Source organism: Lissotriton vulgaris, chromosome 10 (assembly GCF_964263255.1).
Source record: "Lissotriton vulgaris chromosome 10, aLisVul1.2, whole genome shotgun sequence".
Classification (NCBI taxonomy): domain Eukaryota; kingdom Metazoa; phylum Chordata; class Amphibia; order Caudata; family Salamandridae; genus Lissotriton; species Lissotriton vulgaris.
In genome coordinates, this window is record NC_141698.1 from 768834219 (window position 1) to 768858599 (window position 24381).

Consider the following 24381-nt stretch of genomic DNA (forward strand, 5'->3'; position numbering starts at 1 on the left):
TCTTTTCCTTGAGTTTGGCATTCTACGACAAAAGTAAATGGGATACAATTGACTCTATAAACTGCTTTTGTATTTATTAACTTGGGGAGTGCTTTGATTGTAATTCAAAGAGGCAGATTTCATCTGAGTTTAGCTATAGGTAATGGAAATGGAAAAGTACTGATTCCTGAGATGCTCCCTTCAGAAAATTGGGAGTTTCCCCGGCCCAAAAACAATAAAGAGCAATAGGGCTGAGAATGAGACCAGTATAATAAGCCACTGTCGGCCAACCTCTATAAAGCAAGTGTGCCATCGGGCACCCGGTATAGGCCCTATCATTACGCATGTGTATATAGTTAAAATTAGAGCAGGGGTACGATGGCACAAGGGAACACATCGCAATGCTCACTGTTTTGTACCCATTTAGGGAAAATAGTGTTTTGTATGGGTTAGCACCCAAGTCACCCTCGCTATGGCATTGGTGCCACGTACCAACCAACCCCAGCAGGGGCACTACTGCACTTTACTCCTTGCCCATGAAATTGACGCCCTGGGGTGCTTCCACATAAACCACGTTGCTTTCCAGTTTTGTCAAAACAATCACGTTTCCCAGCGAACTGTCAGAACCCGCTGTGTTACAGCGAGGCGTGCTAGGGCCACTGCTCTGTGTGGTGGTCGGTGCGGGGGGCGGGGGTGGTTCCGGGAGCAGGCAGGCAGAGCCTGCGGGATCCGCCGGGAAATTAATAGGCTTTTGTGTGCAGGCTCGAACAGCCAATCGGCCGAGCTCAGACGGAGGCGTCGAGCTGCTGCTGGCTCGCGGGGCGGGGGCTTCAGGGAGCGCGAGGCTGGGGAGCCAGAGCAGGCAGGATCTGCTGCCGGGTGCAAGCAGGGAGGCGCGCGCGGGGAGCCCAGGCCGCCCCCGCCGCTGCAGACGCCGACGCCGCCGCATCAGCTGAGCGCGTCACGTGCTTGTGTCGAAGGTCAACGCGGCTCACAATGGAGCTCTCGGAGGCGGCGAGCCGCGGCTTGCAGCTCCTGGCCGAGCCCGGCCGCTTCGACGCCAAGTCCTTCGCCATTGTCCTGGAAGCGGCGCTGCGAGGCCTGGCCGGGGGCTGCCGGGATGCCGCCGCGAGCCTGGGTAAGATTGCGACCGGAAGGAAGCAGGCCCGCGCGACAAGCCTCAGTCTTAGCCCCCCCCCCTAGCGCGCTCCGGGAGTGCAGCTGTCACAGCGAGGGGCTGCTTGTGGCCGGCCCACCCGCCCGAGCCCACGTAATGGCGCCGAGCGCCGCCTGGGGCCTGCGAGGAAACAGGCGCCTGCAAGCCACCCTCGGCGGCCTAGGCAGCTGCGTTTCCGTGCTTCCCCTGGCGCCCGCCCTCCAACCCTCGACTGCTGTTGAAAGTCGAAGTTATAACCACACGTATTAGTCAACGAGCAGGAGAGGGGTCAAAAGGGCACCTGTGCACACCCACTCCCCGGAGCAGCCACGCTGCGAGGCCGGCTACGAGCCTGTGTTTGTTTACAGCAAGCGCGAGGCACCGAGGGCTTCTCTGTGACGGATCAGAAAGCCCTACGCCGACACTGAACGCTTTTGAAGGGACACGTCGCTCTCTGCTGCTTCTACACGCAGGCCTTGCCGCCGAAACGTTACTGTATATCTTTGTTGTCACACCAGCGAAATGAGGCAACTGCGTTATCCATTTACTTACCAGGGACTGGTGAGCGTTGTTTCAGGAAGCTTGGCTACCCTGTGTGTTTTTGCACCGCCTGTCTTGCTCTAAAAGCTTCAGACAACAGAAGGATGGCTAAGTGGTTATGGATTATAATGTGGCAGTGAATCTGCCCCCGTCCCTCTGTTTCCATAGCACCCCCTTGTTTGGCAAACTGCATTGTTTGTTCTTACACTCTGTGGATGCAATGCAGACTGAGTCATTTTTACACTTCAGAATAATGACTGTAAAAAGCTTATGTGTATTCCCGACAGGCACCGGAAATAGGACATGGATGTAGCGAGTATAGTATTCAAATTGTCATTGGTAGTTAACCACTGGTACTACTAGTAGGCCAAGCCTGGCAGCCTAGTTTGAACATATACCATTGGCCCGACTATCATGCCACTTTATAGCGATGTAGCTGTGGAAATTGAGGATATTTCATTGCATTGAAATATTGTAATCGACGTGAACCCAAATAGAGCTACTGGATTGAGTTCATCATCTATTTTTTATTTTCCTGTACATCCATCCCTATTGTGTTTTAATTGACTTCCTCTTATGAAATTCACGACCGTCTGCTTATGAATTTAGCTTTTGGGGTTTGTGCGGTTTCACAACAAACTTTGAAGACTGTCTTAAAACCAGGAATGTTTTGTATTTCTTTAGATCGCCCAGAGCTGAACCACATAGATCCGATGACACTAAAACATTGCCATGCAGCAATCACCACATGTCTTTTGGAGGCTGGGAAACAGAATGCAGACACATCAACACTAAGGTATGCCCAATACTAAGTAGCGGACCGTCTTTTGATATAGAGGAAAAGCTGATGACATTTCCAAACTAGTAATATTGTGTTTCTTTTTTTTCAACCAGCGCTTATCTCGAAGACTGCCAGTTTGAAAAAGAGCGACTAGAACATTTTTGCAAAGAATACCAGGTGTTAACCGACTCGTTGAACTAGTCTTTGGTATTGATCTGTTAGCAATCAATAAGGGTTGACAACAATTACTTTTTTTTCATTCTGCAGAAAAACAAGCATGTATTGGACCTGTTACTAGGAAGGTAACTCATTTTCATGTTTAGGTTATGCGAACTGTGATGTAAGGACACAAAAATGAGTGGCTCAAATTGAACCTTTTTGATAAATGTCTTTTATGTTGCTTAATATATCTTGACCCACGACCCACAAAATGGAGAGCTTAACATGATGATTTGAACCCGTGTACACTTGGCACGCTTCTTTGGCGGTGGTGACGATATTCTTCGCAGCTATTCTTGCAGGCCCAGACAAACATGTATGACGTTGTGATTGTTTTACTTTACCACTATTTCAGTATCGGGAGCTGCCCTCTACATATAACTGATGTGTCCTGGAGTCTGCAGTATCAACTAAAGGTAGCACGATTGTATCTGTTCCTAAGTACGTACATTCATAATTGCTTCATGGCTAATGTACTTACGTAAATAATGCTTGTTCTTACAGACCAGCCAGGCTCATAAAGCACACCGACCTGTTTATCTGGTGAATTTAAATGTAGAGGTACTGTGCGTGTATTGATTATTTTATTTCCTAATTTTGACACGTCAAGACATGATCTGGATTTTATGCTATTGGATTGTGAAACCTCCGTTTTATGTTTTTTAGAACGCTGATTCAAGGTCTCATCCGGATATTAGTTTTAATTGCTCCATGGAACAGTTGCAGGTAATCTGCTTCAAACTCTGCATCTGGAACGCGTGTACTAGGACACCTAGCTGAAAAATAACATTTGAGTCACATTCCCTGATTAATTTCGAATTGGGCCTTGTTGACAAGGACCTGGCACTGACTGCTGTTTGTTACATTTGTAGCCGAATATGATCTACACAGGGTGTGGGAACTGCATTGTATGCGAGAGAACAAAATAATTTACAAATAGTTCAACAGTAGGTCCAGGACAAATCTATGGACAGGGCCTAAATAGATATGGTGTACTCTTGTCGTCACATCAATGGTGTCCTTGCAGGAAGTTGCGTTTAAGAATCATGCATTTTAGTTGTAAAAATGTTGAGATGAATTGAGCATAAAGGGGGAGGAGGGGTGGGGAGTTGATTTATGAATTATACGTTTAGTGGTTCAAACAACTTGCGTGGAAAACCAGCTACAGCGAGTGTAATTAACAGGAGTGGCTGCGTCCCAGAACAATCAGTTCATCAAATGTGCGACTTTGTATTTGAAAGCCGCGCTGGAAAGGGAGTAACACTATTTTAGGAAGTGTTAGACATACTCCCGCTTACCAGATATACACGATGTACTGTAATGTGTGGCAGTTTTTCTGTGTAGAGTGTAAGAAATTCAGTCACCCGTACACCCTACTTGCGTTCTCCCAGAGAATGCGTCAAAACCAAACCGATCTCGATTACCTCGAATGAGCGGTGCATCGCACGTGTAACAGCTCTGCTTGGGGCTGTATGCAGGAGGACTCCCTGATTTTAAATCCCGGCTGCCACAATTCAACCATCTTGCTGTGAGAAAATTCCTTACTTCTGAAAGTTGTAAGCGGTTTAAACTGGCAAACCAATGTATAAACCGAAAAACAAAAAAGTGTATTAGAGTGTATTTTCTAATTATTAAGACGCTATATTTCAAGAAATTCGTTTTTTAAGTACACGTGGCACACTTATCTTGACACGCCTTTTTCAGAATACAAAAACTTTATAATTGCCTTCTTTCTGTCCTAGGATTTGGTCGGGAAGCTTAAAGATGCCGCAAAAAGTCTGGAAAGAACAAGTCAAATGTGAGACAAGAGGCATCCACATTCCTTGAGACCAGCAGAGTGGCCACCCTCCTCCAAGAGGTGTCACGCCGAACCCCAGTTACTCTCATGGCAGCTGATTCAAGATGTGTTTTTATTGGCTGCGGTCTGTTTATTCAGTATTACCGGCTGATGCCTGATCTGTATCTTGTTCCCAGATGTAAATTCCAATGGACTGCAAGATTTCTCAGTGAAGTGTTTCCCATTTCCCTCAACGTCGTCTTTTCCCGTGAAAGCTGCGACTGCCTTCCTGTTTGAATTAAACAACGTATTCTCACTAATGAACCTCGTCCTATTGTATGCATGCATATATGCTTCTTTAATAAAAGTTATGGTCATTTGCATTCCTCTGTCTTTTTTTGTTCGGAATGGGTGGTATAAAGAATCTAACCTACTTTCGAAAATAGTGCATTCATACGGAAATACTTATCCGGTGTTGTAGCTTCACGAAATATAGTAAACACAAAACCTATTTAAGTCAATTTTAAGCCATTATTGCGCGCAAACCCTTCCGCTTCGGCGATCTAAACCTAAAATAAAAGGTGGTACGTCTTGAATTACTCCAGTACGCCGACAAACGTGGAGGACGCTTGAAAGTTTCCGTGGACGGAGTTAATGTCCCGCACTCGTGCAATTCACCCGTACATCAGGACACACCCACCACTGGAGAGCCAGACTAGAACATTAAAGGGGAATAAGAGTTCCATTGCAATACGACAGGGCATGCCACCTGCGTCCCGTTGATGTTCATTTTATTTTTATCATGAGGGTGAACATTATCGCGTCTCTCATCTGGATATTATATAGTAATTTACGAGGCCATAAAAGGTATTATTTTTGTTGTTGAAATTAACCAGTGTGTTTGACAGAAACACGTGAATGCGAGGGGAACACTGGATGTGAAATGTATAATTCAAAAAGAGTTTAAACAAGTCTAATGTGCAGCTTTCTGGCAATGCGCCAACAACCTTTCACAAAGTGGGCAAGAACACCAGCAGTACAAAAGAAAAAAACAACGCTCAAATATCCATTTTCCAAAGTAGCAAAGGAAGTCAGTCACCCATGGAACTATAGAGAGGCTTTCCAGGTGTATGGTTTGGACAATATAGACAAACTCATTCCTACATTTCAGATTTTTGGAACATGCGATAACGTTTCCCTGGGCACAAAACCATGTGTGCGCACTGATCCACCAATCGCCTACTGATTGTCAAGAACGCCTTAGGTGCCCCGATTCAGACACGGTGCTCGGCTGCCCAGTGTGCCTGCTCGAGGTAAACGCACCTACGTAGGGAGACCAGACAGGGGCTCTTTGTTGTGCCTGCAGGCAAAATAGAATCCGAGGGGCTCAAGCAGGAATGAAGTGTTGGCACTATGAATGGGCTAGGAACTCGCCACCGTACCTTCCGTGCCTGCTCCTGTGAGGGTGGAGGGGGTTAAGGAGGTGTGGGGGGGGGGGGGGGGGGAGAGTGGGCGGGGCAGACGGGAGGGGGCTCGGACTACACCGACACTAATTCCCAGACCGCCCTTAAGGAATGAGGTAGACACGTGACCACGCGGGGCGGGCGAACTCTGAGCCATTTTGGGGACGGTGTCAGTTTGCACAGGGCTTCAGCGGTGCGTGTTATCCCTTTTGCTCCTTGCTCGCTCCTCTACCGCCTCCAACGGTTCTGGTGGACGGATATTTCACTGGAAGAAATACCCGGGCAAAGGGAGGACCTAGGCAGGAGACAGACGACGTTTGGAACGGATCGCGCGCGTTGGAGATCCGTGGGTCGCCGCTGTGCCCGGACCGCGAGGCCGGTAATCGTGCTACTCCCCCGCCCCAAGCCCCCCAAGAAGGCGGGTGGTGCGGCCAGGGGGTCTCGGTGGCGCTCGAGCCCGGATGCCTGGGAGGCTCTGTGCGATGGTGCGCGCGGTGCAGCCATGGGATCATGGCCAGTGACAGCGTCTGCAGCTCGCTCCAAGATGGCCGCTTGGCTCACATTCATTTTCTGTTAAACGACTTTCAAGTTTCATTGTCTGCGCGGCCGCTGCTCCCGGCCCTCGCCTCGGCTGCTCTGCGGGTAAGTACCCAGATTGGGGGTCGGTCTCGGCACAGGGGCAGGCCATGAATCGGGGTGTTGGGGAGCGGAGGGTTGGTGGGCGGCTGGTTTTCTGGCAGGCGCCCGCAGGCAGCGAGGAGAGCCAGGCAGCAGGAGGAGGGGGAGCGGCGCGGCTCTCATTCTTGCTGCCCGGGCGACTTTAGTTCCCTTCGCCGCCGGATGGGCCTCTTTCCTCCTGCTTTTTGGGCCGGAGGTCGCTAGGTATCTACCCTATTGGTCACCGGCCCCCAGGCTCCTGCACGTGTCCTCTGGGAGAGCGATCTTCTCATAAAGGTCGCGGACTGCCCGGGTCCCCGGGCAGCGCTAGGGCTCGAGCAGGCGTCGGCTCTAAACAAACCCACTGGATGGGGGTCTAAAATGGCTGGGGTGGCCTGTTAAAATAGGGACGGGACCCGGGAAAGTGGGCGACCTCAGAACGGGGTGTTGGGGGCAGATGGGCCGCTCAGCGCCTGTGTTTTTAACTTAATTCAGAGGGATCATAGTGGAAATTGAGTTGTTTAAGATGGCGGGTGCCGGTTGTTGTTTTTTTTTAACGGAGGCTACCCTACTTTTCGGCTCGTTCTTACTGAAAGATCCTATGTTGAGTTCCCGGTGGTTAACAGATGCAGCACATGTTTGAGGTAGTTATGAATCTGAACATTGTGCAGATTTTCGGCGGCTCTTGATCAATTAAGGTGAAAGCTTTTCCCTCTCTGTGTGACCTCTTCTGCACTTGTCATTTGCACGCAGTGCCCCCGCTGCACGCATGCAGAGACAGTGTTTAGGAGTCTGTTAATAATGGTCCTGGACCCTGGGAACTTTTAATGCAAATCTCATCATGTTTGTTTCTTTGGATACTCGCTGCAGAAAACGCATCTGTCAAGAGATCTAGACTGCGTGTGTTTGTGTAAAGAATGGCCTTGTCAGAAGATAAGCATGAATGCCGAGTTTTGGGCGGTGGTAAATGCGTGTAACAGAACAACAAATGTCAGATTACATGAAAGCATTACACTTCAAGCGGAGTGCTAAAAATCAACATCTTGTCTAAAGTTATGTGTGATATATATGTCGAATTCGGCATTGTTAATAAGAGTTGTAAGTCTTCATATTTGGTTTAGTAAGTTATTTTAGGGACGTTATGTTTGGTTTAGTAAGTTATTTTAAGGGACGTTATGTTGTGTGACTTTGTGTATTGCATGTAACCCCTCCGTTTTCTTTGCCAAGTGCACACTTCATAACTAAGTTAATGCGGTGCCATTTGTACAATATGCAATTTGGACATTTTAGGAAAATGCAGTTGCTCTTGTGAATGCGTGTCTTGAGAGCATCGTAGTGTTGTATCTAACCTATGCATTTCCACGCACTGATCTTTCCGCAACCACGGTTTTAAACCCACGTACCATTGTTGACAACGCTCATTTTACTTGTCCCACCCAGAAAGGCTCCTGGCAGCAATGCATTTCATTATAAGTGGACAGTTTGCAGGGCGATGCCATTTGTGGAGTTAGTTTTGAGTTGCTCTGAGTGATTGCGTGCGTGCTCTTACCTTTAAACATTTTTTGCGTTTTACTGGGAAACCGGAGATTTGAATTTGTACATTTGCTGTGACTTGGGGTTTGAACTGCACACTCTTGATAAATGGTTTCTGTAGCAGAGAGGATGCGTGACAGATTACTTGAGGACTCTGTATTCTCACTACCTACAGTGAGCGCCTTCACTTATTTTGGCTTCAACATTCAGACGTAAGTAAGGCCTTGTAGAATCATGTTACACGAGTGCCGTTAATTGTTATGTTTGTCATCCTATTCCATTGTTGTACTACACTTGTTCAATTGTGTATGTACTGTGGTAAAACGATAAGCAAATTTTAAGAGGAGAAATGTGAAGCAGGTGTTCTCTAAGAAAACATGCATGGATATATTTTTTAAACTTCTGTTAACGGTGTAAATGTACAATGCTGCAACTACCGCACGGTCAGTTTTAGAATTTAAATAATACCGTCACATTACTTCAGCACAGGAACTTCTACCCTAAGTTTCACGAAGCGTAGACAGCCACACCATACTGTTTTCAAGCGCATCGGTGGCAATAAGGGAGTGACTCCAAATTACAGGTACTCGTTCTCCATGGAGATGTCTATCCTAGAACCTATTACGACTGCGAGTTGTTCATATTTATGAAGAAGGCGTACCCATAAGCAAGTGTGTGTATGTACGCCTCAAAGTCTGTGTACTGGTATGTTTACCTGCATATTTTTAAAAGATACATAGTTTCTTTCTCTTGGGACGTTTAAAAATCATATCGCGGCTCTAACACATTCAGGTAGTAAAGGATACCCAGATGCTAACCATGTAACCGGCACTAAGGTTTGTTTTTAGTTACTGTCGCGTCAGGGTTGTACTTTAATCAGACCAGCCTATTTACCGGGTCTGCAAAGAAAGAAGCGTTCATTGAAAAAGGCAGGCTCGCAGGTGATCTCTGAGCTGTTTGTTGCATCTTGTCCTTCCAAAACTGAGTGGTAGAGTTTTAAACCTGTCAGCTGCCTTCGTGGTCCATAGCCTCTTGAACCTTTAATTTGGTAACATTTTGCGACTGTGCTTTGGCGGTACTCATGTCTATACGTGCAGTTTTTTTCAGCAGATAGATAGATACGACCTTGGGTATTGGTGAAGTTTTGGGTGTGTGCTGCTGCCATTTAACGTGTGTGCTGCTGCCATTTAACGTTCTTGCTGCTGCCATTTAACGTGTGCCTGAAGCATTTTGGTGGAGTTTTGATTCGATTCCTATTCTGACCCATGCGTGTGTTTTTTGACTTCTTGCGAATTTTCTCCGGGGGTTAGTGCCTGTTGTGTCAGGCGGATTCCAGACACACGCCTGGTGTTCGTAGTACCTTTTGACGGGAGGGGGCTTCGATAACTTTCTTGCTCAGTCGTAGTAGTTCGATTAAAGTAAGGGTTTGGTATTCTGCTATTTCGACAAACGTCCCCAAAATCCAATGTTTTAAATGTCGTTTAATATTCTTTGCGCATCGCTGTATTTCAGTTGATATTGTAAGGACCATCTGTGGATATGTAGTTGAACACGGTGCATGGGTAAACGACTGAATTTCAAGGAATGTCCACCCCAGAGCGTGGCAATACACTGGAGTTATTAATCAGAAATTATATAATTTGGCTTGTGTGGAGTGCCAACGAAATTGGCGCCTACTAAAGTGCTTTGCAGAGACCTTATTGTGCGAATGTGTCAAGTTATGATTTGTTAATTAACCTGGTCCCTCTCCTCGTTAAAACAAACCCGCGCCTCGAAATCCAAGTCCTTCGCAGTGGCGGCGGCTGTCCCTGGCAAGGGTCGGGCGCCCAAGTTCCTCTTGTCAGTCCGCCAAGTCGTTGCTGTAGCTATTAGACGCGTGCGGGTACCACACCTCTGCTCCGCGCCCCTACTATGTATTGAAACTTTTGGCTCTCGGAATTTGATTAGCTCGGGCATTATTTAGGCTGTGTTCGACTTTTCTATAAGCAATGCAACCCTTTAGAGAAAACCAAAACGTCGGCTAAATAGCTGGTCAGGGCGCTATTAAATGTGGCACCGGAGAGGGGGGGGGGGGGGGGGAGGTGTATAGCTTCTGCACAGAGACAGCAATGCATTAGTGCTCGTTTGAAAAACTCGTGGAGCCGAGGAGGACGTAGCGGAGAGGGCCCCTTTATCGAATTGTATTGCTCGCATCGTCCTGCCTCTCTCTGTCCGAGGGTGCCTGAGCACAGGCACAGAAGTCGTCTGAACCCCAGTCTTGAACAGACTTCTCCCTCCACCGGGTGCTCAGTAGGTCGCTGGTACCACTCCTAGCGAGTGCCAGTCTTTCTCTAGACTACCCTTTCACCTTCTAATGATCCCCTAGTCCCCCGAGTTTTTTCACTAGGGAATGAGTGCTTTATATGGGCAGGTACTGTTCCGTACGGAGTACTTGCGATGCTATATTTCCTATTAAAGCACTGCGTAGGGTTTTTTCTCTGTACCTTTTTACAGTCCTCAGTATTTACTAGCTTTTCCGGGATCCCTTTCTTGGCTCGCTGCTAGTGCTTCTTGATAGGCAGGGTGACAGTTTTGGACACCTGTTAGTCATCCCTCGCCCCGACTTATGTAGGGGGCCGAGTTGCCGGTCCTCTGGCATGCAAAAGAGAGAACTAGACGCGTATCTGCGCACTTGGTGACTTTACAGCAGCGTGCGCTCTCCAGCCACCTCCGAATTACCCCACGCACGTTCACCTTTTTCCAATGTACTGCACGTTTCACCTTTTTCACACTCCGGCTGAAAATAAGCGACCTCTTTACAAGCCGTGCTGTCCATAGGTAACATTATGCTCATTGCACTTATATTTCAATGTCTGCTGATTCACCGTTTTTATTCCCTCTGAAGCCGGCTTTCTGGTGTCAGTAATTTCTCTTGCAAACGTTTGTACTCCACTAGGTGACGTGTATCGTCCTACCTAGGGCGGGGCCGCAGTGTATCCCACATCTTTTTTTGCATTGGACATTTTATTTCTGCTCACTTGCTTTTTTACTAAGCGTCCATAACGCGTGGTCATTCCAGTTTTCTTCCTTTCTTCAAATCTCTACAACGATTGGATTCACCATAGCCGTTTCACATGCTGCTTCTTTTCTTAGCCATTTCTGCTCCTCTTGTGTTAACTGTCCCCTTGGTTAGCTGCACCCCTCTTAATATTTCGTGGCACTGCGCCCGCCCCCGCATTTAATGGCCGTCTTTTTCATTCTATTCTCCTCCACCCAGATCCCTTGCCACTTGCTTATTGACTCGTTCAATGCACAGAAAGCTTTTTTCTGCCTTTTTTAATCATACATTTCCGGGGTCGTTTCCATATTTAACACTTCCTTTACTACAGCCTTTTCATACCCCGTATCTGTCGCTTCCACCCTTTTTCATTACCATGTGGTTATCGTCATGCTTATTAATACTTTTATTTTAACTGTATTTTTACGCAGTTTATTTCAAGTTTCATCCTGTTCTATTTCACCCCCCCCCTTTCACCAAGTAGCAGTTTAACCTGTCCTGCATTTTTGTATATGCCTTGCTCTCTTTGTTGATGTCTTCCTGATGGCTTTATTCCATGTAATTTTTCTACGATGGTTGCTTACAAAATTCCACTCACACTTTAGCACACAATTGGTGCAGTTCGGTTTTTGCTGTAGTTTCGACTCTTATTTTATCACTACCTTCGTTGGTGCGCTTTTAGTTTATTTGCCCCAACTGGCAAATTCCTGACAGCACTGCTCCAGTTTACTTTAACAACCACCACCACCAAGTGACTGCAGCTTTATCAGCGGTTGTCTGACTAGCCTTTCCCCCACCTGAGGCTCTCTCCTTGATGGATTTTCCTGCCTTCTCGCCCTGTTTCTCATTTTGCCTCCCCTAATATCTTTCTTCATTTATGTTCTACTATAGTGTCCATACATACTGTACTGTTACTTTGACATATGTTGCTGAATCCACGGTGCATCTCGTGCTGCGTCACGAGACGCACAGGCCTCATTGTTGGTTATAAAATGTGTATATGTTTGGTTTGATCTGGGTTCCTGCATGTTTGGTTTGTGGTTAGATTGATCATTCGGGGGCAAACCAAGCTGGGTTGGAGGTCAGTCGTGGGCTCTCTACTTATGAGACATTAATAAAGTCTTGTTCACTTGAATACTCAACGCTATCTCGTCTGTGTTATTCCCGGATGTCAGCATGCAATATTATTGGCGACAAGGATGGGATTTGTTGCATTCCTGAGCCCACCGAACAGCCTCTCTGATCTATGCACACTCTGATCTATGCACACCACAGAAGCAGGCTGCTACTCATTGCTGTGTTGTCTGCTGGATTTCCTGATCTCAGGAATCACTCGTACGATTTGAAGAAACCGTGTAACAATACTTGAAAATTAATTTTTGAACTATGGCTGTTCCTTCACTTGCGCTGGCTGCTGAATACCCGATATCATGTAAAACTGAGATGCAATTATCTAACCTACGCATCTACAGTTTTTGGAAGGGCAACCGATTTGGAAATACTAAGAGGAACTGAATAGTTGTGGCAGGAATCTGGCTTGTTCTATCATAATTAACATTTATTGATACTACTTAATAGTGCCCTGAAGACGCCCTTGTTGTTGGGCAAAACACATTGGCTGTGCCTGCATTATATAGAAAAAATTTGAATAAAGAATTTCCTTTTCACATTGGGAACTGTGTATTGAAACTTGGACTTTTCATTTGGGATCATATTGCCTCATCTTTGTCGTTATATTTTTTGGGCTTGTGGCTAATGTTGCTCCAGTAACTGCCCTGTTACATGCTTTGTGCATCTTTATTAGGCATTTGTTTTTTAATTGCATTATTGTTGTATAACTAAGAATCACTGCACCTAGTAACTCATCGCAAAAGGTAAACCACCCTCATTATGGAAACAAGAAACAGGAAAGGCTTCTGAGTTGTGTGATCCCACTTTGTCTGAAATGATAGACCCTATACCTTTTAGCAAGGTAAATAATTTCAAGCAGGCTCATGGCTTCTGAGAATGTTTCAAAAGGTGCTTTTGCCGTCTATGTGGCTGAGGAGTCTAAATCGGTGACTGGAATTTCTACGAGGAGCAGAGTGGCAAAAATGAACCAAAGGAAAGGGTTGAATGTGAAGGGGTCCAATGTATGCTTCAGTTGTGGTTCTAAGTTTTACTTAGTTAACTTCTCAAATTATCCAGCTGTTAACAAAAGCTGCATTAAATGTAACACAGCTGGACACTTCCAGAGTGTTTGTAGGAATGCGAAGACTCTGCTGAGTTAGATTGTGAGGAAGATTTATCTAAGGTTGTGTTGATGATCTCATCTGAATCCAACTCTGAAGGCAAGGCTAAGGGACCTTGGTGCCTGACTCAATTTGGGGTGGTGTCTTTTTGAATATGGTGTCAGATTCAGGTGCACCAATCACGATTATCTCAGACACCTTATTCTACGACAAATGGAGTAATACTCCTATAACTGCAGCGTATATCAACCCGAAAGCCTTTAGGGAACAGGAATAGTCATGCTGGGGTATTTTATTGAGATACTCATGTGTCTGAGCAGAAAGTGGTCACAAAAACATGTGTGGCATTAAAGGGCAGCAACATCATAGGCTGGAAAGATGAAGCCAGATTGGGCATAATGTTGGTCCCAGGGTCTGATCCTGTGGTGTTAGCAGATGTTCACATCTCTTTTATTGAATCTGAGGATGAGACCATTGTTGACAGTTGTGGCAAATTTCAAGTAATTTCACTGACATTTGTAACATCACGAAATTTGAGCATATCCTTCAGCTCAAGGATTGAGCTGTCCCAATTGTACACAGTTAGGCCGGTCCATATGAGCGTGAGAGCCTAGCTAAAAACTTCATTGGACAAATTCTGCGCAGATTGTGTTATTCAGTCTGAGTCCTCAGAATGGGTCAGTCCAGTTATAATTGTTAGGAAAAAGGCTGTTGAGATCCGTTTGTGTGTGGACCGTCGCACTTTGAACAAGGACATCATTATAGTTTGCCACCCTTTACCTAAGGTGCATGAACTTTTGTCATATTTGGGCAGGGACAAATTTGTTTAAGTTGTTGGATATCAGATCCATGTATCGCCAAATACCGCTTACTGCAGGGAGCCAAGACCTCACCACTTTGATCACCCTATTTGCTGCAAATACATTCCTGTGGATGCCCTTTGATTTGGCATCTGCAGCAATTGTGTTTCAGAAGTTTATGGACACTATACTGATGGGGATCGGGCATTTCAGGACGATGTTCTTATCTCTGCTGTGACAGTTAGCAAGCACAATCTAATACTTGAGATCGTGCTAAGTTTCAAGATGTTAACATCACTTTAGGCAAGGAAAAATGTAAGTTCTTGGTGAGTCAAGTTGGCTACATGGGGCACTGCATATCCAATCAAATCAAGGTATCAAACAGCAGATGTCTCTAGTCAAAGCTATTCAAGTCACCAATCCACCTGATAGTAAAGATGCACTCTGTTCATTTTTATGCCTCTGTGAATATTATTCGTGCTCCATTGATGATGGGTGTGCCTTACCAGTACAACCCCTAAGGCTCCTTCTCAAGAAAGGGTAGCAGTTTGTTTGATCTGGTGAAGCTGATGAGGCTTTCTTGAAAATAAAAGCCCTCATTACTTGTGCTCCGATTCTCTCAGCATTTACAACTGGGGAGCCTTGTTTGGTAACAGTTGATGCCAGCCTTTTGGTGTTGTAGCTGTACTGTCCCAATGGGTGAACATAAAAGAGCATACAATCAGCTTTGCTTCCCCTTCCTTCACAAATGAGTGTAGTTTCAGCACTATTGAACAGGTAGCGTTGGCTGGTTTTGGGCTGAAAACATTGAGACCTTTCTCTGGGGCACTAGGTTTGAGGTATTGATCGATCACAAGCCATTGATCTACTTGCTTGATGGGACGGGACTGGAATGGTGTCAGCTAGGTTAGTGAGAATTCTTTTTAGGCTTCAAGAGTACAACCTTTGCTTTGAGCATTAGCTGGAGGCAAGAATGGTAGGGCTGACTGTCTCTCCTGGATGCCTTTAGATAGATGTGTTTGACAGTAGGGGGGATAATGTAGTGTGTTGTGGCACTTGTGGGTGATGAAAGCTTCAATGTTGATGGTGCCAATTCTAAAGAAAATTGATTTAGGGCCTTGCAAAAAAACACTTTTGATGGTAGTGTTTAAGTATGTTAAAGAAGGCTGATTAAGAGTAAGGAAGCGGGAGTCCAGTTTGAAGACCCTTGTCCAGGTGGCTAATAAATTGTCCATCACAGTAGGTTTTCTGATGAGACATGATCTTCTTGTTCCACATGTAATGTTGAGGAAGTCATTATTTCGCCTGAAGGTCATCTATGAGTAACAGTCAATGTATGTACCCTCACAAAAAGATAGGTGGTAGTGTTCCCAAAGGGAAACGTCCGCACACACTCTGCAAAACAGTCTTATTATTTCTATATTTGGTACACTTCAAATGGTCTATTTCTTATAAGAAAAAATAATAGTCAATAGGGTGCTACAGAAACTCAGGACACCTACCACCTGAAGGTGTCGTTAGTTACACACTAAAAAGTGTGTCACATAAATTCAAACAAATTTTTGAGAAGCTTATAACAGCACTCCTGTGGGCTAGTAATTCTAACAGTTAGGGCATAAGTTGTGGACCCTCAATATATCAAAACTCTACTGCTCATAGAGTATTTCAAAAAGGAAACAAGTGACAAGGTTATATTCAGTAAGAGATATCAAAACAAAAGGGTTTCACGATATAGTCCACTTATTTTGTTTTCTTCAATCTTTATTCTTTCAATTCCATAAAACAGATGTTCCCAGCAAAAATAGATATCACCAACACGTGTTTCGTCCTACACAAGGACTTTTTCAAGGCATGAACACGGCGAACTGAGATGTATATTGAGCATCACGTTTTGAACAGAATGAACCGTGACTTGGGGGATGAGACTTAATATCTAGCAATATAATATACGATGGGTCAGTACACGTCTGTTAATATTTGGTTCATAAGGACGAACACTCGAAGGTAAGCTGGTGTTCTCAGAGAAGTAGAGTTTACAACCATGATAAGTTGGTGCACATAAGTCAAGTTATCGCATTTCCTCACCCAAACGGTCTTCGTATCGCGAAATGTATGTACCCTCGAACAATATTATTGGTGGCCAAGCAGGGATTCCCAAGTTATTAAATGGGTGTCTGATTGTGAAATATGTTTGGTTTCTGATAATCATTGGAAGAAGTCAGAAACCAAGTTACATACTATTCCCTTGCCTGATGGTCCTTAGGTAAAGGTCTCCCTAGATTTTGCAGGGCCTTTTGGTCTTCTCAAAAGCTCTAAAAGGTATGTGATCATTCTGGTTGACAACTTTTCACAGTGGTTCTACTTTGGTTTTGTTTCCTCACCACACACAGTCCTTTTTTTCTTATGGAAACTTTTTGAGAATGAAGGCCCGCCCAGGGAATTATTCACTGATGATCGTACACATTTTAAGTCTCATCACATAGGACAATTTGTGGACAAACTCAACATCAAACATATGCAGGTTGCATTGTACTCGCCTACATCCAATGACCCTATGGAGCGGGTTTATAGATTTCTTAAACAATGGGCGCAAGCAGCATTGTCAACTGGGATGCAGGTTAAGAGTTTTATACGGAAAAAAGATGCACCTATTTGGTGATTCCCACACTGTCGCCATGCGAGTTGCTCCGCAATAGATCACCATGGTGTACATGGGTCCTGACTGGGTTCAGGCTTACACTGGCTCTGATGTTTATTTTGACTTGAGAGAGAGGGTCAAACACAAACAAATTGTGGTGAAGGAAATATTTGAATAACCAACATAACACTAAGGTTGTTGACTTCAATGTGGAGGATTGGGTAATTATCAAAAACCCCCAAAAGTTTAAGAAAAGTGAGTCTACATTTTCTCTCCCTTTCAGAATTTCTAAAGTTCCAAATATTGGATTAGGGTAAAGGGTGGTGGAGTGGAAGGAGTTTGGTAAACGCTTCACTTGAATAAGCCAGAAAGATTTAAGAGGTGAAGGGCCGTAGCAACTTCTTATGATTGTTCTGCTGATGCATGTTGTTTTTCTGGAGACACTGAGGTGTCTCGTTCTGATATGGGAGGAGACATTGCCAGTCATTCTAGAAGCCAGTCTGGGAGTTCCTGCAGCAGAGATTATATTTATGTTGATTGAAATTCAATGGTTGATTTCACTTCTGCTTCTGATCATCCGGTGTGAATATCAACACTGCCATTTGTCCTCTAGGTATCAGTAGTAATTTCTCACAATGTTTCTGATCCCACAGGTTTCAAAGAATTTTACTTGCAATAATTGCTGTTCTTGTGCACTTTATAGTATTCTATACTAGGTCTTTTAAGCTCATCTGTGCTTTTTTTCTTGTTATAAGGGGAAGGGTGGTGCTGTGTGTGTATATATATATATATATATATATATGTGTATGCGTGTGTATATATGTGTGTGATATATACTGTTGCTTTGACTTGTGTTGCTAATACACAGGTGCATCTTGTGCTGTCGTCATGAAATGTGCAGGTCACATTGTTAGTTATAGAATATGTTTGTTTTTGCGTTCTGGATTCCTGCCCATTTGGTTTGTGGTTAGAATGATACCTCTTTTTGCAGGCGAACCAAGCGTTGTTGGAGGTCAATCGTGGGCTTTCTACTTGTGAAACATTAATGATGCCTTGTTAACTTGAATACTCGCAGTGTGTCGCCTGTATTATTCCTGGATATCAGCATGCAACATCTACTCTAGTGGTCTAGGCTGGCTTCTCATGCGACTTGACCTCCACTCCTGTAGCACTCTTCTAAGCTCATCATCTCCCCTAGCGCTTGATCAGCTGTTGTCCGATTATGGTTACCCATCCGAGGCTCTCCCCACGATGTATTGCTCTGCCTTGGCTTAGTCTCCTTGGCATTCTGCTTGAACTAATATCTTTCTGTATTCAGCAGTCTATGGTGCATTTTCCTATATCCTCCACTCAATTAGTCTATTTCTGGCATCTGATTATCGTGTCTCCCCTCGACCCCTTCCTCAGCCTGGGTTCCCATGTCTCCTCTTTATTTCATGATGCATCCTACTATACTAGGCTTCTTTTATTCATGTCCATACTCCAATAATTTAGCCTGACTTCTCATGTGACCTACTCGCCATTAGTGCGCTTATGGATGTATCTCCACCAGGTGCAGCCAACACTAGACCTACTGACTTTGTCAATGCTAGCTTGAATATGGTTGCCCACCCCAGGCGTTCTGTTCATGCCCAATTTTCCTGTCTCCAGCCCTCTTTCCTATTTTGCCTTTGATAAAGGCATATTTGAGCATATCTTTGTTTTTCTGTTAGCTCCCAGTTCTACTTATTAAACGCCATATTGTCTGTGCCTTCCATGAGCGTAAACGTTTGTATCTACATAATGCATTGCTATACTTTCACAGGCCTTTTTTCCCTGCCCATCTGCAAGCGGGTTTGCTTTTTGTGGTTGCCAACAAAAGTAACTCTGGATCGTTGAGGATCAAGTATATTTCAACCTGTTAAGTTTTCCTTGTTATGCAAGATTGTCTTAAACAACACTTCCTTCAAATGCAAACTTCTGTTTGGCATTTCAGTCTTTGCTAAATTTTGTATTTGGGTTTAGCTGTAGCTACCACATAAGGCCACTATTAAAGTTGTGCAGGTCTTCCTTTAAGCTCCCGATGCTTGGGGAGGTGGTGCTTCTCGGCTGGTGCTGCAAAATCCCTAGGTTGGTTGTTTTGAAAAGATGGGCTCCTTTCCTTCTGCCTTCATTTACCGGTTTGATGATTATGTTCTTACAACAATTTAGATATGTTCTCTTGGACACAATTATTAGCATTAGTTAACTTGTCTAAATGATATCTTTCAGGTTCCCTGCCTCAGGCCCTTTTTATTCCAGCTTGCAGAGTGCGTTATGTGGCCATTTCGTTTCCTGTAGTAACTAATTTCCTGGTGCCATTAAGGCATCTAACAAGTCCGCTCACTGTATTTATTCTCCAGTATGCAGAGCACACTCGGCTCTATCTTAAGGTATTTACAGAGTAACATGCCTTGTGGAGTAACCACCCAGCAATGGTAGGGAGGCCTCTAATAGTCTTAAATTCAATTCATGTAATATTCGGTACTTACTCTGGTCACAGTGGGCTCTGTTACTAAGCCCACAATGTCCTTCTTTGTAGTACATGGCATGACCCTCTTATGATGATTTCCACCTATTTGTAATGGTTTGTACTGCACACTGATGATTTGGTGCCAAAAAGATCTGTGTGACATTGCAAATTTCGGTCCAGCTGCTGACCAAGAGAGCATGGTGCTAGCTGCAGTTCCAAAATGTGATAGAGCCCTACAACAAATGTTCTATTTTTTTTGCTCTTCTAGCGGAGCTAAGGACTTTGAATAATACCCTCTGTTCCGATTGCATTACACTGGGTGCAAGTTGAGTAAAGGATAATTAGGTTCAATTCTATATAAGGCTTTGACAACCAAGTAATTGGCATACTGTTCATCCAAACTGCGTGTTGCTTTTGGGATGTAGGGAGAATGTTTAGCCTCATGCGTGCTCATGACGAGCTCAGCTCGTCATGAGGCACGGTTGCGCTGTGCTCAATACGACCTGAGATCGTCATAACGGCCGCGGCGCTCACACGCGGGGATAATTCCCCTGCTGTGCTGAACTTTCTGAGGAAACTGGTGTGGCCGTGATGAGCCCAGCTCATCATGAGCACAGCACCACCCTGCTGCGCGACAAGGTGATCTCATCACGAGCACCGGGACGCTGTGCGTGCCCCCCAGCACAGCGGGGGAATTATCCCCGCGGCGAAGGGGTTAAAAGTCTGGCTGGGCTTGATATTCATAGGAATAGACACACGTGTCAATTCAGTTATTTTTTAATCCACCAACAATACGTTTAAGATTTCCACAACCGCTTTGTGTTTTTCTCCAAGTCACAAAAAGTGTTTCTAAAAATTAAATCTCTCAAATTGAATGCTGAAACTTTGGTTGGCATTGTATCTGTGTGTATATACCAGTTATTGGTCATTATGCTGTCAACAACCCCTGTCGTTTTGGTGAAGTTATTACTATATCAAATTAACTAAATATGTAAATCTCAACTGTACCTTTTTGCTCCTTCTGTCTGTTGCCTTTAGGCTGCTCGCATTCTTGGGCGTCTACTGGCATCACCATCAGATCCTAATATTCACTTGCCCCCTTTATTTTATGATTGCTGTGGAGATTAAAAAAAAAAAGTTTAGTAAAAGCTGTACCGTTCTGTTTCCATTTTTTTCAGTTGCTACTGGTAAAATACAAGAATCTCAGAGACCCACCCCATACATTTGTTCTTCAGCGGGTATCCACCATAGACCCCACTAGTTGGAGGATGCACTGGCTTGTGGCAGTGGACTTATCTTTTCTTTTTTTTGGTGTAGCTCCTTAACAAACTCTCTCCCATATGAAGTCCATGTGCCCCCTTAAGAGGGACCTTTTTTTCCATACCCAAGTGTTTGAGGCTACTGTATAAATGCGCATTATAGTCTACCACGTGAAATGTGGCTGTTAGATAAAATTGTGGATGTTTATTGAAAAATGTAGGCCTCCCCGTCCAATGCTACCTGTATCAATTGGGCATTTGGAGTAACCCAGGTTGCATTGAATTCTTGTTGGTTTGGGAAGAATTCTCCATCTAACTCGGCCTTGAGCCCAAATGCCACTCAATCTTCCTTCTTGAGAATACACAAGCCTTTCTGCCCAGGCAGCTCAACTGAGAGGGAGTCTGATTAATCTGCCCAGCAATAGCCAGATGGAAGCTACTCGCAGGGAGTGCCTTTTATTCGGTCTAGCAGAGATCTGAAATATGCATTCGATCAAGACCACTTCTAATACCCCCCTAGAGACTAAGAGAACCTGAAAAAGCTCCATCTGATTGGCAGCTGAATGATTCCCTGCTGGCACAGACAGGGAGCATGACCTGGATCAGACTTCAGTAAGATGAACAGTTGCACCTGAAGGGAATATGTCGGGCCCATTGGTACTTCTGGACTCCAGCTATCAACTGAATGGTCAGTCCGGGGAATGGAACGTTAATTAATTAGTGGTTAACATTAATTGGTGGATAATGACTGTATGTTTACATTACTTGCTAAGGAATTCCTTATTGGTTCATTGTTTTAGATTTTCGATACCATGACATTTATGATGGAGCACGAATATTTTAAATAAGGTTTTATTTTGTATGTATTGCAATGGTTTTAAGTAACTCTGCAAATAAAGAATTTTGTACCTTGTACCTTTTTTATTAATTTCTGAATTGTATATTGTACTGCCATTGAAAGCTTTAAAATAAATACTTTAAGAAAACAACTGACTGTCAGTCTAGACGTAGGACCAAGTCTAATGTTCTCCCTAAGGTCTAATGGCGGTGTGCTGCTTGTAGTCTGGAAATGCGCCCAAGAATAGACCCCTAGCCAGCATTACTACACTACAGGAGCTGCACGAAGTCTCTATACATCCCCAATCTATATTTAAATAGAAGGATAATAATATTGCCTTGTTAATTTTTTCTCCTGCTGTTAAGGACCGGTCTTGCTGTGAACTCTGAGGCACTCATTTATGGGTTTCGTTTTTTTATCACACAGCAAAGGAATTTTGGAATATGTGTCTATGGTTGTTTCAATGGACTTTGGGTCTGTCCCTCTTTAGCACGCATGCTCCGAGTGTAATTTTGGTTATCTTTTTTTACTACAACTAGTTGACTTTAAACTGGCCTCTAGTGCTGGGTTTGTGTCTTTTTAGTGCCTGTTTTCAGAGTGATGTATGACACTAATTGCGCATATGGTTATCATCTACATTTGGCAGGATCTGTTGAAAGCTACCTGTTCCTCTTGAACATGCAGTTCTGCAGTTTCTTTACTGGGGCACCTCCAGGGGCTCAAACTGTATCCTTCACATCCAAATTGCTGTTATTGCGTATCTTTGCCCAAGTGTTAACTCGATCGAACACTGGATGTTCATCCTAGAGTTTTCCTGTGCCTAACAATAAGATGGAAAGTTGTGCTATCCATAGGTGAACTAAGTGCAACAGCAGGTGTCTATAGTTATTCTCATCCTTCTGCAGTGTTTATAGTTATGAGTAATGTTGCGTACTGTGCATATTAGGTGGAGACGCTATGAATTAACATTAAACTACCAAACAAGTCTACAATTATTGGTGTCACTATTGATTCTTATGGTACCCCTTGTGAGGCAGTGCTGGGTCTTGGCGTATATCACATTGGGCCACAGTGGTGCACGTGGATTTTTTTTCCTTTGGTAAAGAACACTCTAAAGATGCTTTTTAAGACTAAGGTCAATAGCATTGATAAGACAAATTTGCTGTCTGCGGGTTTAATTGCAGTAACCGATAAATCTTACTTGTCATATTGCTGAATGTAAAGGCATAGATGCATTCATTTTATCTTAATATCTAAAATCAGAAATCTTGACTTCAGATTATGTTGCATTGAACTTGAAACTGTCTTCTCAGATTTAAGGAAGCAGGTTCAAACTGGAGTCTTTATACCACAAAACGGCACAACCTAAGAGGTAAGAACTGAACACTCCGCTCAAGAGTGGTCCAAGACTGATGCAGAAATTAGAGATTTTCCAAGAAAAGACACAGCAATTACTAGTTTGTGGCACTGCCACTGTTGACTGAAATTGATGTATGGCATGTACTTGACTAATAGGCCTCCTAATAGTCCTAATAAGACGTTTTGCCCTTCTGCAGACAACCAATTTTGGCAGAGATTTGCATCTATCCCAAAGGGTGGACTCCTACAACATTCATATTGTGGCAACCTCAAAATTGAACTACCCATTGATGTAGCTACCACAAGACCTCCCAAACGAAACCACACATTACTAAGAGAAGGTGGAAGTTCCTCTTTTTGCATGGTTGCCCCTCACTTTTTGCCTAATGTTGATACTCTTTCGCTAAGTGTGCCCCGGGTTCCTGCTTACCAGGTACCCAGAGCCTATGTTCTTTCCCTAAAACTGTACCTTTGCAACCCCAATTGGCACCTCTCTGGCCACATGTAAGTCCCTTCTAAAGGTACCATAGATAGAAAGGGCAATGTGACCAGGGAAGGCCTCTAGGAATGCAGGGCCTGTAGTGCCATCCTTAGATGCCCTGTTCCTTAACACACACACTGGCCTTGAAGGCTGCATGTTTGGTGCTGAGAAAAGTGAAGAGTCGACATAGCATACATACCTGTGTGCAATGCATACAGCCCACTGCCTGTGGCATAGGTAAGACACCCCTCTAGCTGGGTGCACTACACCAATGGTGGAGGGTACAGGTGCATAAGCCCTGTACCCTACAGTGTCTACGTCCATTATTAGACATTGTAAGTGCAGTCCAGCTATAAAGAGTATATGGTCTGGGAGTTTGTCATTACGAACATCACAGCACCATAATGGACTTACTAAATTCTGGGAAGTTTGGTATGAAACTTCTCAGCACATTAAATTCACACTGATTCCAGTGTGGAATTTAATGCCAAATGCACTCTGAGGGCATCTTAGAAAAACTACCTAACCCTAGTGTCCTGGCTGACTGGCTGCTAGCCATCTGCTACCCCAGACATGTTTCTGGACCCCTTGGTCGAGAGCCTCCTGCTCTTGGGGGTCCAGAAACAAAGCACAGCCTGGGTAGAGGTGCCAACCTCCACCCCCAGGATGAGCAGGTTCCATGAAGGGGAAGCTTCAAAAGCTTTCCGCCTTTGTGAGCAGACCCAGCCATTTGCTGCTCCCAACAACTAGCCCCCACCGATTCTAACCCCCACTTTAGAAGAGAGAATCAGCGGAAAAATCAAGATAGGAGGAGAGGTGTGCCTACCTTTGACAACCACCTCTATAAGGCGGGGTAGGCAAAGCAGAGCCGAGTCCCTGCCATCTTGAAGATGGGGGACTCAGCCAACCAGAGTGAGGCTTATGCCCCCTCCCCTCCCAGTGGAGGATGGCATAATAGGGGTCTACTCCTCCCCTCCCTCCCCCCAAGGGAGGGACCCATTGGTCCTGACCTGTACCTACCTGAAATGAACCTAAATTTTGTATTTGGGGTCCACCCCGAACCTTGCTCCTCAGACTATCAAGAAGAACAGAAGAGCTGCACTAAAGAAAGAGGAGGACGCCATTGGCCTCAGCCCTACCAT

At 44.7% G+C, this 24381-nt stretch overlaps 1 protein-coding gene across 3 annotated transcripts in view; it reads left to right on the forward strand.

The window, feature by feature from the left end:
* Positions 1 to 765: 765 nt before the first annotated feature.
* The window catches only part of BMI1 (BMI1 proto-oncogene, polycomb ring finger), a 117274-nt gene continuing 93658 nt past the window's right edge, over positions 766 to 24381 (forward strand). The window contains exons 1-8 of one of the 3 annotated variants that reach the window (XM_086941679.1): positions 766 to 1117; positions 2360 to 2471; positions 2570 to 2633; positions 2724 to 2758; positions 3031 to 3091; positions 3180 to 3236; positions 3342 to 3401; positions 4418 to 4835. In XM_086941679.1, coding sequence (XP_086797805.1) covers positions 976 to 1117; positions 2360 to 2471; positions 2570 to 2633; positions 2724 to 2758; positions 3031 to 3091; positions 3180 to 3236; positions 3342 to 3401; positions 4418 to 4477 — 591 coding nt within the window. In that variant the 5' untranslated portion in view covers positions 766 to 975 and the 3' untranslated portion in view covers positions 4478 to 4835. Of the gene's footprint in view, positions 1118 to 2359; positions 2472 to 2569; positions 2634 to 2723; positions 2759 to 3030; positions 3092 to 3179; positions 3237 to 3341; positions 3402 to 4417; positions 4836 to 6054; positions 6558 to 24381 lie in introns of those variants that run through there. The other 2 variants (XM_086941680.1, XM_086941678.1) reach the window with 2 other exon arrangements.